This window comes from Balaenoptera musculus, chromosome 2, assembly GCF_009873245.2.
Source record: "Balaenoptera musculus isolate JJ_BM4_2016_0621 chromosome 2, mBalMus1.pri.v3, whole genome shotgun sequence".
Taxonomy (NCBI): domain Eukaryota; kingdom Metazoa; phylum Chordata; class Mammalia; order Artiodactyla; family Balaenopteridae; genus Balaenoptera; species Balaenoptera musculus.
The window spans coordinates 74,974,926-74,992,145 of record NC_045786.1 but is presented as its reverse complement, the minus strand read 5'-3'; the positions used below and the strand labels follow the sequence as shown (position 1 = coordinate 74,992,145).

General features: G+C 35.2%; 1 protein-coding gene, 1 non-coding gene and 1 pseudogene across 3 annotated transcripts in view; 1 reads left to right on the top strand and 2 right to left on the bottom strand.

Moving 5' to 3' along the window:
• Nucleotides 1–15,193, top strand: part of MINDY2 (MINDY lysine 48 deubiquitinase 2) — a 73,017-nt gene extending 57,824 nt beyond the window's left edge. Inside the window, exons 7-9 of one of the 2 annotated variants that reach the window (XM_036843398.1) lie at nt 10,593–10,766; nt 13,120–13,314; nt 14,584–15,193. In XM_036843398.1, the coding sequence (XP_036699293.1) occupies nt 10,593–10,766; nt 13,120–13,314; nt 14,584–14,712 (498 nt within the window). In that variant the 3' untranslated portion in view covers nt 14,713–15,193. Of the gene's footprint in view, nt 1–10,592; nt 10,767–13,119; nt 13,676–14,583 lie in introns of those variants that run through there. The other variant, XM_036843397.1, reaches the window with a different exon arrangement.
• LOC118890480 lies at nt 4,647–5,751 on the bottom strand (annotated as a pseudogene).
• LOC118891375 lies at nt 11,144–11,250 on the bottom strand. Its single transcript, XR_005018959.1, has one exon. It is a non-coding gene; the product is annotated as a U6 spliceosomal RNA (small nuclear RNA).
• Nucleotides 15,194–17,220: the final 2,027 nt, after the last annotated feature.

Here is a 17,220-nt window from a genome sequence, read left to right as displayed (position 1 = left end):
TTTGTCCGCGCCACGTGGCTTGTAGGATCTTAGTATCCCAACCAGGGATTGAACCTGGGCCCTCGGCAGTGAAATCAATGAGTCCTAACCACTGGACCACCAGGGAATTTTTGGTAGTCCTATTTTTATAGAAGGGATAAATGGAAACAACTATCCTGGTGGCCAGTCACTAGGGGGAAATGGTATTATTTTCTATAGTGACCACCAAACTGAAACAGTAGCACTGTTTTTTATGAAAAATTGGAAACTTACAGAAAAATGATGAGACTAATTTAATGTGTTCCTATTATACTCATCACTGACTTTTAACAATTTTGACATTGTATTATTTTTTATCTATTTTTATATTTTTGCTTATACTTAAATATGTATCTCTAAACAAGAACACTTCCCTTTCAAATCACAGTACCATTATTGCATCTAACAAAGTTATCTATAATTTTTAATATCATCTCATACCCAGTCCATATTCAGATTCCCCATTTGCCCCCCAAATGGTTTTATGGATGGTTTGTTCAAACCAGGATCTAATCAAGGACCTTGTGTTACATTTGGTGAAGTTAAGTCCTTTTTAGACATAAATCCTGTGTTTTCCAGGAATCTTTTGGGTCTTTGGGCTATTTGTATCTGCCTCATTATAATACTGTCAGTTCTATTTCCTATATTCCTGTTGAACTTTCTTTCCAGTTCTGAGGGTCTTTAAATTAGACACTGCTTTACTCTGGCAAAGTACCCAATGAGTACATTCTTTATAAGAGTCAGAGACACTTTCCCTCCTAATTGACCCAGTGACTGATAACCGACTTACCACAAAATCTATAGCACTTCTTTGGTTGTTGGTGTAAAACTAGAAGCCCTAAAGGAATACTTAATACAATTTAAGGAAGGGCTTCCTCCATTTGCTTGATAAGGAAATAAGATGGAAGATTGTGCCCTTGTTCTATTAAACTGTTCAGCATTAAAACTATTATTCTGTACCACTAATTGCTGGATTGTTAGAGTTTCTGTAGTTCTTTATAAACTTGAGCCCTAGGGAATCTGTAAGGATATAAGTAAGGAAAAACTAGAAAGCTGCTTTTTCAAACAAGATATGCCTACTTTTACTGCTGCATTAGATCGTCATAAGGACTTTTAACATTTCACTTTTGAAGGACCCTGAGATTTTTAGGGCCATTTTATGCATTCATATTTAATGATCACTTTATTTTGCATCTTCCTGCCCCTGTGAACTCTTTGGAACAACTAGAGTATAAACACAGTTCATTCCATGGAATTCTAGATATACTTTCTTTTTTAAAAAAAATATTTATTTATTTATTTATTTTTATGGCTGTGTCAGGTCTTAGTTGTGGCACGCGGAATCTTTGATGAGGCATGCAGGATCTTTTTTTTTTTTTTTTAATAAATTTATTTATTTATTTTTGGCTGTGTTGGGTCTTCATTGCTGTGCTCGGGTTTTCTCTAGCTGTGGCGAGCGGGGGTACTCTTTGTTGCGGTGTGTGGACTCCTCATTGCAGTGGCTTCTCTAGTTGCAGAGCACGGGCTCTAGGTGCACAGGCTTCAGTGTGGCACGCGAGCTCAGTAGTTGTGGCTTGCGGGCTCTAGAGCGCAGGCTCAGTAGTTGTGGCACACAGGCTTAGTTGCTCTGAGGCATGTGGGATCTTCCTGGACCACGGAATGAACCCATGTGCCTTGCTTTGGCAGGCGGATTCTTAACCACTGTGCCACCAGAGAAGTCCCACGGGATCTTTAGTTGTGGCGTGTGGGCTCTTCATTGCGGCGCATGGGCTTCTCTCTAGTTGTAGCATGTGGGTTTTCTCTTCTCTAGTGGCGCGCAGGCTCTAGAGCACATGGGCTCTTTGTTGTGGCGCACGGGCTCCAGAGCACGTGGGCTCTGTAGTTTCAGTACGTGAGCTCTCTAGTTGAGGCGCGTGGGCTTTAGTTGCCCTGTGGCACGTGAGATCTTAGTTCCCTGACCAGGGATTGAACCCGCATCCCCTGCATTGGAAGGCGGATTCTTTATGACTGGACTACCAGGGAAGTCCCTCTAGATATACTTTCAACAAAAAATAAATTTAATATCTGGATAGAATATTTTCTACTACAGATAAATAGTGTCTATAACTAGGGACCTATAATAATAATAAACTGCCAGTCTGTAATAAGTTGGCAATCAGTCAAAAGTATCTCTAAGTGTATTATTCTATTAGTGGGGCTTATTTTTACTGTGATTTGCAGAAAGGATCTTTATACTTTTTGGTACCTGTATCGTATCATATGCCATTATTATCTCAGGACCAAGACCAACAAGAAGTCTGTGTTGGGACAAAAAGGATTACCTAGGAAAGGGAATCTCTAATTTCTTTATAGGTTGTACCAATTTCCTTAGCAATTTACTAAATTCTACCTTGTGTGTAAAATATTTTTGTCATCTAAATTCTTTTGGAACTCTAGAGATGTATGAGCCGTGGACTTTTGTTTGACCAAAGGGAAGGTATGTGTCTCCTTTAACATTCTCTAGTACTATATCTCTGTTCTAACTCCTGTATCTAGACTTTGGATAGAGGCAGGGGCAAATTCTCTTGTTCGGTTAAACTTTTTGGTGACTCTCTCAAACCATATTTCTAAAACTGGACAAAGTATTCTCTGTTTACTAGCTTTATGATTCCATTTACATAGACTTTTTTTTTTAATTTTATTTTTATTTATTTTTGGTTGTGTTGAGTCATCGTTGCTGTGTGCAGGTTTTCTCTAGTTGCGGCGAGCAGGGGCTACTCTTCCTTGCTGTGTGAGGGCTTCTGATTGCGGTGGCTTCTCTTGTTGCGGAGCATGGGCTCTAGGTGCACGGGCTTCAGTAGTTGTGGCACGCGGGCTCAGTAATTGTGGCTCGCGGGCTCTAGAGCGCAGGCTCAGTAGTTGTGGCGCACAGGCTTAGTTGCTTTGCAGCCTGTGGGATCTTCCCAGACAAGGCCTTGAACCCGTGTCCCCTGCATTGGCAGGCAGATTCTTAACCACTGTGCCACCAGGGAAGCCCTCCATAGACTTTTTTTTTTTTTTTGCCACTGTATTATAACTTTATTTAACTTGGTAAAAGCCAAAATTGATGGTTCTTAACATGGTATGTGGAGATCAAAATTAAAGAATACAAAGTACCTTTAAAAAAAAAGCATTCAGCTCAATCCTGGTTCCTTCAATATTACTGCCAAACTTCTGTGAAAGAAGCCTTGTAATAAAGACTAACAGCAACATGGAAGATGATTTAAAAAAAAAAAAGTTCATTTATCAATTTAACAATCTTGAAAAAAAGAAAGTGACTATAATACTTGATGACAGACATCATGTTTAAGTAGAAAACACAAAGATTAAAAAAAAGTAATATCTCTGAAAATATTGCACAACTTCAGGTGTTTCCTCCAAATTTGCTTTATGTAATTGGATATAAATTAATGAACAAAAACTTAAGCAAGATACATGTAACAATTTAACAGAACCTGATAATCTAATTTCTTTCAATTTTTCTCAAACTCATCGTGGGGCTTATAAGAAAATTAACCAACATAGATACTGCTACAGTTGAATGTCAAATCTTTAAGTGCTTATGACATACTAAATTCTTCTATAATGCAATTATGAAGAACCCTTCAAGAGACTTGTGTTTTGTATGTAGAAAAGTGTTAAAGTCAAATGTTCAACTCAATATAAAATAATAAGAAACATTTCTGATTTGTTGGGTTGAGATTACTTCTCCTTTTGCTAATGAATGATTTTTTAGCTGTAATATCACTGAGTTGAACAAATATGTCACCTTTGAGTACTTTAAGAAAAATAAACACATGCTAAATGGATAAAACATTACAACTACATCCTTACTAGGCCATCTCTACTTCTAACACTTCAGAAGCTTAGAGATTCAGTGTTCTTATATTAACTGCAAGAAAAAGATAAAAGAGAAATTCCTTCTTTTTTGAGATCACAACTATGAAGTCATGTGGTTATACAAATTCTGCATTTGTGTGCAAAACATGAAACACATTTATCTTAATTCTCCTGGCTTAGAATTGTCGGTCAACTAGCAGGACTGTCCTTCCAAGAAACAGAAACAGAGATGTGTTTTACATAACTTCAATAACCTCAGCACTACAATACAGGGAAGGAGGTCACAGGAAAGAATAAATCAAAATTGTTACAACTGAGAAACTTTTCTCAGTTTAACCATGGTGCCACTTTCATTTTTACATAAGCATGGTGGCATAATTCAAGCTCAATAAATCAGAATTCTTAATGTTTAAAATTTACCTTGACTTTTAATTATCACCATATTAACAACCAAAATAATTAGGTGAAACACATAAGAAAGGGTAATATTAAATCCCACTTTACTAGAGTTGGTTTCTTGACACATTAACTCATTTTTTTATAGAAAAGGGATAGTGCATCTCAGCTTGCTTACACACTAGGAGATCACTTTGAATTCTGCATTTCCTAACTGCAAACAGATATAGCACTTATAACAGGTTATAAATAAACGGGTTTTCAAGCATAGAGCCAGCCCCAACTATAATAATACACTATTTAAAAAGACCTAAGGCAATGAATTACATTTCCAATGGGAAAAAAAAAACTGTACAAACAAGCTTAAAACTACTTTTTTTGTGCCAGTGTTATAAAACGTAGCTTTTAATAAAACCTTGACCCAAATGCCAGCAACTTGAGAAAAGAATTTGGGTGGGGGGAAGAAGAAAGTTATTTCATTTAGGAAAAACAGCTACTATCTTTTTCCTAATCTTCGACATACACAATTTAAACTTATACAGCTGCTTTAACACTTTACACAATTCCTATGTACTGGAGCAGTAACAAGATCTAAATACAATTATATTTTTGAACACTGGGTCAAGGCTTTACATAAAAATACCTTCCTACTTTTCCCCCTAAGTTTCTAAAATATCACATACTTTTCCCCAACATCTGCAGCCATTCAAGAATATTTAGGAAACTTTTGTGCATGATCTTAATCCCTAATCCCTGGCTCTCTGGGCTCAATGACAAAAGATCAAAACCACCAAAAATGATGGTTCACTTGAAGTCAGATGAGAGACCCTGGCTCAATTAGTCTCGTAGGACGAAAGCAGTGCTGCATCAACTGGCTCCACGCAGGAGGGGCATGTGAAGGATCTCATGAACCAGTCGTCTGTACAGTCCAGATGATAGACGTGCATGCACGGCAGAAATCGAATTGGGTCCCCGTGAACAAAGTCCATCTTACAGATCACATACTCCTGGATCTTTTTTTCTGATCCATCTCTTCCAGGTTCATAAACTCCTTTAGGCAAATGCTGTGTAAGGCCTATTCTTTGAGCTATCCTAATTTGTTCCTCTTCAGTCAGCTGAGTTGCTGGGCGAGTCTGGCTAGGTGTTGGATGATAGACCGGAACTGGAACTTGTTCCTGATACGGCGGCGGCGGCTCCTGATCCTGCTCCGTCCCCTCGCCAAAGCTAGCCCGGTCGGACTAAGACTCGTGAAGCAGGGAGATGTCATCCGAAGTGGGGGACTTGAGGCAGTTCCCCATCTTCCGGGGCTGGGGTGTGTGATCTGTGCGCTGTTTTGACAGTCTTCTCCCCTCCATAGACTTTTTAATTAGGCCTGCTGTCATCGCAGAGACACAGAGGATGTGTGAATTAAATTGATTTTTTCCCTATTATACTTTTCTCCTATTCTTAATTATTATAATAATTTACCAGTCAACTTCACACTTCCCAACTGTGTATGGATCTATGGTTTTGATTGCACAGCCTCTCATGACATTTTCTCTGACAACAGATACTAGTTGACTTCCTGTTTTTGGAAACTCCTCTTATTTCTAGTTTTGTGGTTTACCATTCCTAAACTCTGGACAAGTACCTCTTCCATTACTAGCAAAGCAATCAAGTCCAGCTCTTGTTAGTTATTCGTTGTAATAGCACTCTCCATGAACCCTTGATTAAACTATTCTTCCCTCACCTGTCCATTGGCAAAAATACATATACCCCTAATTTCTATCTCGTATGTTACCTTGCTCCATGTAATTCCATCTAATGTCGTACAGTTAAACTGGGCAGATCATTTTGGCAAATCCACATTGAGTACATGATCCTACGAAGATCTGTGCTTTTCATCAGCATAACTAAGATTAGGATCTGAAAGTAGCAGGAGGAGATGCTAGTGAGAGTGCAGATGCTTTCAGGGCCATTCTTGTGGTTCTAAATAGTGAGATGACTTTTTAACCAGACAGGAAATTTGAAAGTATAAAAATGGGCTGTAAATAAATCCCCACTTTCCTAGAAACAGACCCATTTTGGTCTGTTCTGCTTCGGGATTCTTATATATATAATTCTATATCCAAGATCTAGTTATTCATTTTTATTTTAATGATCCTCCTCTGCTTCTCTAATACTTCCTGCTTGCTCTTTTTTTTTTTAATAAATTTTTAAATTTATTTGTTTATTTTTGGCTGCGTTGGATCCCCGCTGCTGCACGCGGGCACTCTACAGCCGCGGCAAGTGGGGGCCAGCCCTCGCCGCGGCACGCGAGCCCCTCACCACGGTGGCCTCTCCCACCGCAGAGCACAGGCTCCAGGCATGCGAGCCTCAGTAGCCGTGGCCCACAGGCTCAGCAATTGTGGCCTAAGGGTCCTAGAGCACAGGCCCAGCAGTTGTGGCACACAGGTCCAGTCCAGTTGCTTCACGGCACGTGGGATCCTCCCAGACCAGGGATCGAACCCGCGTTCTCTGCACTGGCAGGCAGACTTCCAACCACCGCGCCACCAGGGAAGACCCCCTGCTTGCTCTTGAGTAAAATAAACTACTGATTGCTTGGCCTCTGTCTAGATCACCTAGCTTCTAGATCTTTGGTTAAATAACGACATCTGCCTAGTTCTTTCCCCATCGTGACTCCCCCTTGATCATCCCTTTCCCATATCAACTTTTATATCCATGTCTTGACTGTTTCCTCTACCTCTTGGTTTTAAATTATTGACAACTCACTGGAGTATATTCGAATCCAAGGTGTTTAAGGTTGGCTTTTATTAGTTTGCTTTTTTACTTTACATTTAGGGATTAGAAGTGAGAGTAGTTTAGAAGGAGATACAGTTCAAGAGAAGTACTAAAGCCATATTAAAGAAATAAAATAAGTTTGCCCATTCACTTTTCTCTTTGACTAAGACTATGGTGGGAATTTTTTTTTTCCACAGAAGGCTACACTTAAGTAAAAATTCACTTAATTTAGATATTTTTAAAAGGTAATTGATACATCAAAAATTGTCACTTTCTTTTTCTTTTTTTTTTTGGCCATGCCATGCACCTTGTAGGATCTTAGTTCCCCGACCAGGGATCAAACCCATGCCCCCTGCAATGGAAGCGTGGAGTCCTAACCAATGGACCACCAGGGAATTTCCGAATTGTCACTTTCTTTTAAAAAATTTTTTTAGAGGTGGGAAGGGGAAAGAAATGTGGTAACAGAGTAAGAAAAGTGATTCCACAGTACAGGCAGAGAGATCCATCTTTTCCTTTTAAATAAGAGGCAGGAAAAGGAGATAGATACAGAAACCAAGATAGATTTAGGGGCTGTTCATGTGCCCTGCATTATACTAAGCATTTTACGTTCATTATCTCATTTAATTTTCACAACTTCCCACTTTACATCTGAGAGAACAGGGCTGAGAGAAAGCCCTGAGTAACTTGCCCAAGACCACACAACTTGTAAACAGCTCCAGTCTGACTTTTAACTTCACACCCTCAACAGCTTTGCCTCTCTGGGTGGGTAAGAAAGTTACTCGTAGGTGAGACTGATGTTTGTTAAGTAGGAGTAAAGTTCATCTTTCAATTTATAAAATTCCTTAGAAATCCTCTCATCTCACTGCTTCTGTATCACTTTATAAGAAAAGAAAACTAAGGTCCAAAGACTTTAAATAATTCAAATCCAAGCTAGTTAAACAGAAATATTCAGGCAGTGCTTTCCTCTGTATTTTAAAGGCTGGAATTACTTAACTTTTGTATTACATATCAGGTTTTCTTCTATTTTACCAATTACAAAATGTGATAGTATTATGTATATTGTTAATAAAAGTAACGTATATACTCTATATAGAATTATCAGAGTATTTTAGATAGAACAGGTTTTCGTTCAGTCTTCTTTTGTGATTTAATTGCCCATTTAAAAAAAAATTATAAAAACTATCTAATGTCATTTGTTTTTATGTAATAATAAACATACATTTTATACATTAATAAACAATTTATTAATTTAATATATGCATTCTGTATTTTTTTGTGAAATTAATATTTTAAAGACTGGTGAGTGAGATTAGGCAGAAGATTTAAGGCTTAGAAAAGAAAGCTTTGTCTAAATATTAACAGAAGTGCTGGGATACAAAAGCAAGAAATATTCTTTTTTTTTTTTTTTCCTTTTTGGCCGCGCCATGCGGCTTACGGGATCTTAGTTCCCCAACCAGGGATTGAACCCGGGCCACAGCAGTGAAAGCGCCAGGTCCTAAACACTGGACCTCCAGGGAATCCCCAAGAAATATTCTTGATGGTGATTTAATTGTAGACTCTCAGGAACAAATGGGCCTAAAGTATTAAGTACTATACTGACACATGCTTTGTTATTTTAAGTAATAACCAGCATTGTTGACAGTGGACCAGTTCCAGGCTTTTTTTGATAAATGTCAAGATCTAAAAGAGGAAGAAATTGAGGCTGATGGTCCATGAGAAGACAGATCACCTATACCAAGAAATGGATACTTTTAGTTAAAACTTTTAAATATTCATGTGCTATGGATGATAGTAGCTTTCAATAGAAACGCTCCCAGAATTTACCTATCCTAAAGTGTCATTTGGAGGAAAATTATTGATAAGATTATAGTTCCTTTCCAACAAACAGCCAATCTAATATATGATCTATACAAAATAAACTGTAAAACTTAGATATTATATAATATGTTGAAACGCATTGTGATAAGTATAAAGAGAAGGGTCAGATCTGTTCAGTGGAAAATTAGTTTTTCTCTTAAATTATCCCAGAACAAGGTAGACCCTAACTGGGTATTAAAAATATGTTAGGTAATGAGACTGCATGGGTGAATAAAACATGGCTCTGGTCCTCAAGGAGCTTAAAATGTATTAAGAGAGATGATTAAGTAAACAGACAACTGCAACTCAATGTATAAAGTGCTATAATACTGTTAAGTCCAGGATTCTATGAAGTCACATAAAAGGGGCACTAATACCAGAGTAAGGTGGGATCATTACTACCCATGAGATGAATCCTCAAGCACTTAGCATAGTGCTAAGCATATGGTAGGCATTCAGTATTTGATAAATTGGAACATACCTGATTTAAAAAACAAAACAAAACATGAGCCTGGACTTAATATTTGCTTAAAACAATGTCTTTAAACTTTATACCAAAATGTGTTTCTTTATGAATCCCTTTCATGTTGCAATAGTAATTTCAGTGACCTTGTAAATTAATCAGTACCTACAGCTGATTCTTGAATGTAACTGCTACTAGACAACAGGAAAGACTTTGTACTTTAGGAGGAGCTGTGTCCCATAGTGCTGGACACATAGTAAATGTTCAAAAATAACAACTACTTAGTTTTTTTTAAAGCTTCAGAATTTATTCAGTAATTCTCTACCCTCACCACCAAATTCTTTAAAGGAATTTCTTATTATTATTAAGATTGTGTATAAGTGAGAACTTGAAAAGTATGATTCTTGTGCAATAATAAACACTATATTAACCAGTGGGAACTCTGAACAAGTAAATGAAAGTCTTGTCCTTGGCAAATCTGAAATAAAAATGGCTTACAAACGTTATATGGTATACTAGGGACACTTTACATATGATTGGAGTTAAAACTAATGCATATGAGCAATTAGAGATCAATGCTAAATTCTATGGTAATGACTGTAAATACATTATGACTTCATTGATTAATTCAATAAATATTAGGCTCCAACTTTATGATACAGCCTACAGTAGGCCCAGAGATAGATTAAAAAATACAGTCTGGGGAACGAGGAGGAAAACATAATCATTGTACAGTGTGATTTAATGCTACTATAGAAAAAGTACAAAGTACTGTTGGTGTACAAATTAAGAGCAGCTAATGGTGCAGAGAAGGAAAAATTGATATGAAATGGATTAGTCATATGTGCTTAATTTTTTTTAAAAACAGACGATATAATTTTATTGTGACTGTGTCTTATTTGTTATCTGATGTATTTTTTAGGAACTTGTATAGTATTTTTCTATTTTGTGAAATGAGATTAAAAAACCCCAAGGGCTATTTATAAGTTATGAATTAGTTGAACATGCCAAGAACTCCTATTTCTCATCATACTGTAGTGTACCTTTTATAAACTATATTCAAAGCCAAGTAGATATAATTCAGTGAGCGAATAAGATATCTACTTGGTCAACTATTTAGTATGTTGTGCAGATCTAACTAGTAGGAATAATTATATGTTTTAAAAAGATTATACAATTTCTCTTAAATATTAACTAGCTTTGATCAATTTAACAGTCCTTTTTCTTATTTCTTATTAAGGGTCTACTGTATTTGTTGGTAACAGACCAGGGGTTTCTCACTGAAGAAAAAGTTGTTTGGGAAAGCCTACACAATGTTGATGGCGATGGAAATTTCTGTGACTCAGAATTTCATCTGCGACCTCCTTCTGATCCTGAAACTGTATACAGAGGACAACAAGATCAGATAGATCAGGTAAATTTGTTGTTTTATCTTCTTCATATTGTTTAAAGTGCTCATTCCTTTCAAATGTGAATTTAGTCATCCAAATTTTTGAACTAAAGATTTGTTCATTAATATACTTGTGAAATTTTCCTGACACTTCCTAAATAGGTAAGTTATTATTCTACATGTACATTAATTGTACACTTTGGTTCAGAAGGCCAGATTATATTGAACTGTGAAGGTCATGGTAAAGAGTTTAAATTTTATTCTAATTGTAGTAGGGAAGGTATGCCAAGTATTAAACATGGAAGTGACATGATCTACTTTACCTTTTTTAAAATTGAGGTAGCATTAGTTTATAACATTATATGTTTCATGTGTATAACAGTATATTTCTACTTCTGTAAAAAAATATGGAATGCTTCACAAATTTGCGTGTCATCCTTGCATAGGAGCCGTGCTAATCTTCTCTGTATCGTTCCAATTTTAGTATTTATGCTGCCGAAGTGAGCACTATTATACCTTTTTAAAAACCTGCTATGTGGCAAATGCATAGGAAGGGCACGGTTGTAAGCAGACTAGCAGTCCAAGCAAGAGGTGATGATGGCTTAGCCTTGGTGGTAGAGATGAAGAGACAAATACATATTTGAGATCTATTTTGGTTAGTCAGAAAAAGTAGAAAAGAAAGAGTCTTGAAGATAGCATATACTGGATAAAGAGTAGGGGGGTGTTCTAAGCCTTAGAGTCCAAGGTAAGGAGGAACAGACACTTACAGCAGGAGCTGCACTACTGAGCAGAATTCTTATTTAGAACTGAGACAGATGAGATTTTTGCCTGCTATTGGTTAGAGCCACAAGTGTGTTTATTACTAGAAGTATAACAGTGATGTGACATTTTCCTCAACTGAGGCAGAAATATGTTTATGTTAAACAGTTGGCACATGTTTCGCTGATAACAATTTAAGTGCATAGAGACTGTGTTCATTTAACCATTATTCATTGAGCAGTTGTATTGAGCACTATAACTACGTCCTGGGGACACAAAGATAAATCATTCAGTCCTGTCCTCAAAGATTCTGCAGTCTAGTTGGGGGGGCAGGTATTTGACCAACTAATGTTATATGTTAAGTTCTATAATGGTAATTTGAATAGCAAGCTATGAATGGACAAAAGCATACTCGATCCAAACAAATGCTGATCTTTCTAGGACTCTTGGCTCTCCTTTGACAAACAGCCATAATAATCAACATACTCATTTTCCTTCAGAAGATATACAGGGGCATGGTTTTTTAAGTTTTACTTAAGAGAAATATACAGGATTTTTCTAACCACTGTATGTAAAAAATAGTGGCACAGGAATGAAGTAAAGCAATAGATTGCCACAGTAATCTAGTCGTAAGGTGTTGAGAATATATGTATGATATTGTCTTTAAAAGTAGCAAGGAAGGGACTTGGCAAAGAGCAGAGTTTGAAGAATTGAGGAGAAAAATTTGAAGGACAAATTCTTGATGTCAGTAAGATAATCATGCTAGATAGTACAAGGTCTTCACAGGCAACAACCTTTTACATATCCTCTGTGGTTATTTAAAATTCTCTTATTTTGAGGGTAGATTGGGGGAGGTGCACAAGAGTAGTCAAGTTTCATTCAGCACTAATTCTTAATAAAAGTGGATGTTATGTTAGATAATATAACTTTTGAACAAAGATGCATCACTTTCTCTCATAGGAAATAATCTGGGTGTGTGTGTAGGAGGAGAAGGGCATAGTTAAGTAACTGAATATGATTGTATGATGGACAGCTGTGTTGGCTTTAAAAATCATCTTTTGGAAGAATATTTAATAAATAATCTTGGGAAGTTCTTATGACTTTTTTTTAAACAGAAGACTTTTATGGCATTAAATGGAAAAGAAAGCAGATTATGATAGTTTCAGGGGTTGGGAGATGGGCGATGTGTTTGTGTTTGTATGTGAATAGAGAAAAAAATGATTAATATATAACAATTATATATTAATTGTTAACAGTAGTTGGCTCTGTGTAATGATATTATGGTAATCTTAACTTTCTTATTTATGCTTTTTTCCTTTGTAACAATTTTCTACAGACATGTGGGTTTTTTTTTAAGCTTTTCTGAATGCCTTATATACTGCTTCTAGAAAGAATTCCAAATGAATATTTAAAATATTTATAACAATGGCAACATCACTGAAATAATTTCATACCTCCCAAACAGAAATAAATAGAAAACTTCTATTTTTACATTTACCCTCTGGTATGTTTTTTAAAAGCCACTCTCATAGGTTTGTAGATATAACCCCTATATTCACACACGTTAGTTCTTGGATAAAATCTCATAGCTAAAAATGGTTATCATTTAATTTCTTAGGACTATCTTATGGCATTATCTCTACAACAAGAACAGCAGAGCCAAGAGATCAATTGGGAACAAATACCTGAAGGAATCAGTGATTTGGAACTAGCAAAGAAACTCCAAGAAGAAGAGGATAGACGAGCTTCTCAATATTACCAGGAACAGGAACAAGCAGCAGCAGCTGCTGCTTCTGCTTCTACACAGGCCCAGGTAAAAACTAGTGTTCTGATTCTTAAATATAATGATCACTTTAGCAATAAAGAAATTTGTGCTGAGATAAAAACTTTTAAGTTAGGTATTGACTCTGTTAGCATTTTTAGCATCCATGGATTTTATGACATTGTCCTAAGTTTGTGATTATCTTAATATATTTCTAATTTAGTTAAATTTACTTTTTCTGAGGTTCTGATGGGAAGATTTTCCAAATTTATTAAGTTCTTAATAGCTTCAAACAATATAAACCAATTTGAACAAATCTTTCCTATCACTTAGAAGGCAGTATGAGGTACTGCTGGAAAGAATGTAGACTTTGGAGCCAGATAAATGTGGATTTGCATTTTCTGCTTCTGTCTCCCCTTACTAGGTGCAACATGGACAAAGTCCTCTACGTCTCTTAGCTTCATTTTCCCTATCTGGAAAAAAGAAGATAATACTTAACCCTTAGGTTTGTGGTTAAGAATAAATAATGTTAGCATTTAATCCAATGTTTGACATGTGCTAAGTATTCAACAAAGGTTAGCACCTTTCCACTTTCCCCAGCTAAATGTTTTAAGCACTGAAAATGTAACTAAGGGGGTTTCTATTTCTTAAATCTCATTTCATTAAATGAAAAAAATATTTCCCTTCTTTTATGTTTGTACCATGCTAGAACTATTCCTTTGATTTGGGTATTCAAGAAAGCTTGATGCCCTTTAAGTTCTGATGAAACTTTAAATATAGAGGTCTCTATTAAAATAGGTATAACATTTCTATTTCTAGAAATATTGACTACTCCAAGCTTAAAATTTAAAACCTACCATGTTATGATTAGCTTTTCACTAAAAAAGTTCTCATTTCACAGAATACACATTTCACACTCTGAGTCCTCAGGGTTTTTTTTCCCTGCTTTTAAAATCTGTTTATTATAGTATTTAACGAGATCTTGGAGAACTATTGTAGCTTGCCAAAAGGTGTCACTTTCTTTAACATTTCCTGAACTTTAACATAAGTTATCTTGAATTTGAGTCTTCAGGCAATATAATGCTATATGTTATTTATTGTTTGAAGTTCCATTTACTTAGAATAATGGATACATTAATTATATCTATTATGAATGATAGAGGCAGTTATTCAGATACCATATCACATAACAGGTCTATACACCAATAGCCTTTTTCCATTAATAATTCCTTTCACTCCTGTAGTTTTTCTTTCTAGATAACTATGCTTAAGCATCTTGGACAAATTGTGGTAATTTTTTCCTGTTTATTTTTCTTAAAGCAAAGCCAGCCAGCACAAGCCTCTCCATCGAGTGGCAGACAATCTGGGAATAGTGAACGTAAACGAAAGGAACCTCGAGAAAAAGATAAAGAAAAAGAAAAGGAAAAAAATAGCTGTGTCATTTTGTAACAAGTGTGGATCTTGTTGGAACCATCTGTATGTCTTCAGAAACAAAACCATAGGAGGAAAGGAAGAAAAACCGATAAATACCGTCTGTGCCTGATTTCCCAATGGATTTTGTTCATGTTTTTCAGGGGAAAGGTTGTTACTTAGTTACAATCAGACTTTTTCAAGTCACACAGTACACTCTTTACGAGCTGGAGTTTCATGTTACAAGTTGAAAATGCTGTGTGTTGTCATTCATGAAAAATAATGCACTTGTAGCCAAATAAGCAAATCACAGCAAATTTGTGTCATAGTGACATTCATAACTCATATCAGTTAGTAAGCTATTTCATCTTCTGTTCTAACAATGAATAGAGGTAATTGATTTTGTCTGATTCCTTCCTCAAATCTAAATATTAGCACAGTAATTTCTGAAATTAATTTTTACAATGTTAAATTATGATCTAATCCATGAGAAACCAGGGGTTTAATATAGATTTAAAAAGAAAAAGAAAAGACAAAAATAACAAGAATAAATAACCCTCAATTGTATATTGGACTAGTTCAGCCCTTGAATAGCTTTACCTTTCTTTAGGAATGTACATTTTAGATATATCTTGAGAACTGATAATGGAGCTTGGATTTAATTTAGATAGAAAAAAAAAAGATTTGTATTTCTTTTCCAATAAAAAAAAAATTACATAACACCAATACTCATCAAAATCAAATCTTAATAACTTTGTAGTGTTATAAAATTTGAGGAATTTTGAAATCTTTAATATAGGTTACTTGGACCACAGTTACTATTTATTGATAGTGTGATAAGTGAGTATAAAGAGGAAACCATGTGGATGCTAGGCCTTGTAAATATGGAGATGTAGAAATAGAAAAGGAGATAGTTCAGTGTCTATCTTTTTCTAGAATTACCTTGAACCTTAAATTTTAAATCATGTTTATTTTCTAGAAAATTAAGTATACTTATTAAAACCAACAAAAAAGCACATTTTTGAAAGGATGTTAGATAATCTCTGAGTCTAGTAGAAAAGCATTAGTAAAAATCTGTTTGAGGATAAGAATTTGGAGGAATTTATGTAGAAGCAATCAGATTATTCTAACTTATGAGAACCAAATAAACCTATAACATCTTATAGTGTTTCTAGGATTCAGAAAGAATATTTATTGAACTTTATTATGAGGCAACACATATTTTCCTGTATTTCTATAGTTTGGAAAACTATCCTTAATAGTCCTTTTTATATGCTTTATATTTAAAAGTTTGTTTTAGTCATTTTTGAAAAGACTATTGCTGCTGCAAGTAGTTACGTGATTTACATTCTAAGCCTCAGTAAATTTGTTTGTTCAAGAGCATCTTAATCTAACCTGAGCATCCACTTGGAGAATGCTTTTTGTGGTCTGGGGTGACAAAAGACTACAAAAAAAATGTGGTCTTGATTTCTTAAGCTATGTCCTTAACATTCTCCGTGATCCAGGACCAGATATAAGATAAATCTATATGTAAAAAGTAAAGTCTTATTTATGGAAGAAATTATTCTAAGGGAAATATCCAGGGTCAAGCTGTATCTTTTACATCCTTCTATACTGCATGTCTGTTTATGTTATACCATTTGTTATTCCTTCAAATTTCATATGCTAGCATGATAAGTCATCAGAGAACCTGTTTGGGGTATAAAACTTTCATACAAAATATTTGGTGAGTCTCTTGATAATAACCCAGAATATGTGTATATTGCTAAAGTAATCAAATGTACTACAGAATTCTCTATTGGCTCAAACAAGTTGATTTTTAGGCCAAGTTTATTCTTGATATCACTCTGTTGGTTAAAGGAGGAAACTCAAACCTCAGGGTTTGGTTTTCCCAGAACAGATAGTAGTGACAGTGCATTATATTTTATTAAGAAGCAAAACAATAAATCCTGAGAAATTTTAAAAAACATATTTGAGGCATATTTTTCCATAATTATATACTTAACTATTTATTGCCCTTGAAAAATATATGTGTAGAAGGTATTCTTCTGTTAATTGTTACTGTCTTAATTTGTTCCAAAGATAACACTGCCATTCTGCAGTCCCATTAGAAGAAAAAAAAAAATTCACTCAAAACCAGCAGTGCTGCTATCAGATAAGTAAATGTCAGTGTATACTTATAAGAAATAACTAAGAAATGTAATGTGTTTGTTAATTCAACCTTTTTCTATGTAATATTTCCCAGTCAGGCTTTCTTACATTCCTGGAATTCAGTTTGATATACCAAGAGTAATAATGATAAAATGTTTACTTTGAATACTGTGGGGGAAAAATTAAATGTTCCATTCTATTTAAAAAAAAAAAAAAAAAAACTTCTGAGAGATACTGTTTTCCCATCCTTGAAAGTTATAAAGAATTTAGAGCTATTATGTCTTTATTTTGCTCAAGTCAACAAATTACATATTCAGACATTTCATTGTTGGTTTAGGTACACTGGAATTTGATAGTGGTATATTAAAGTCTTTCCTTCACAGTATTTTGTAATGC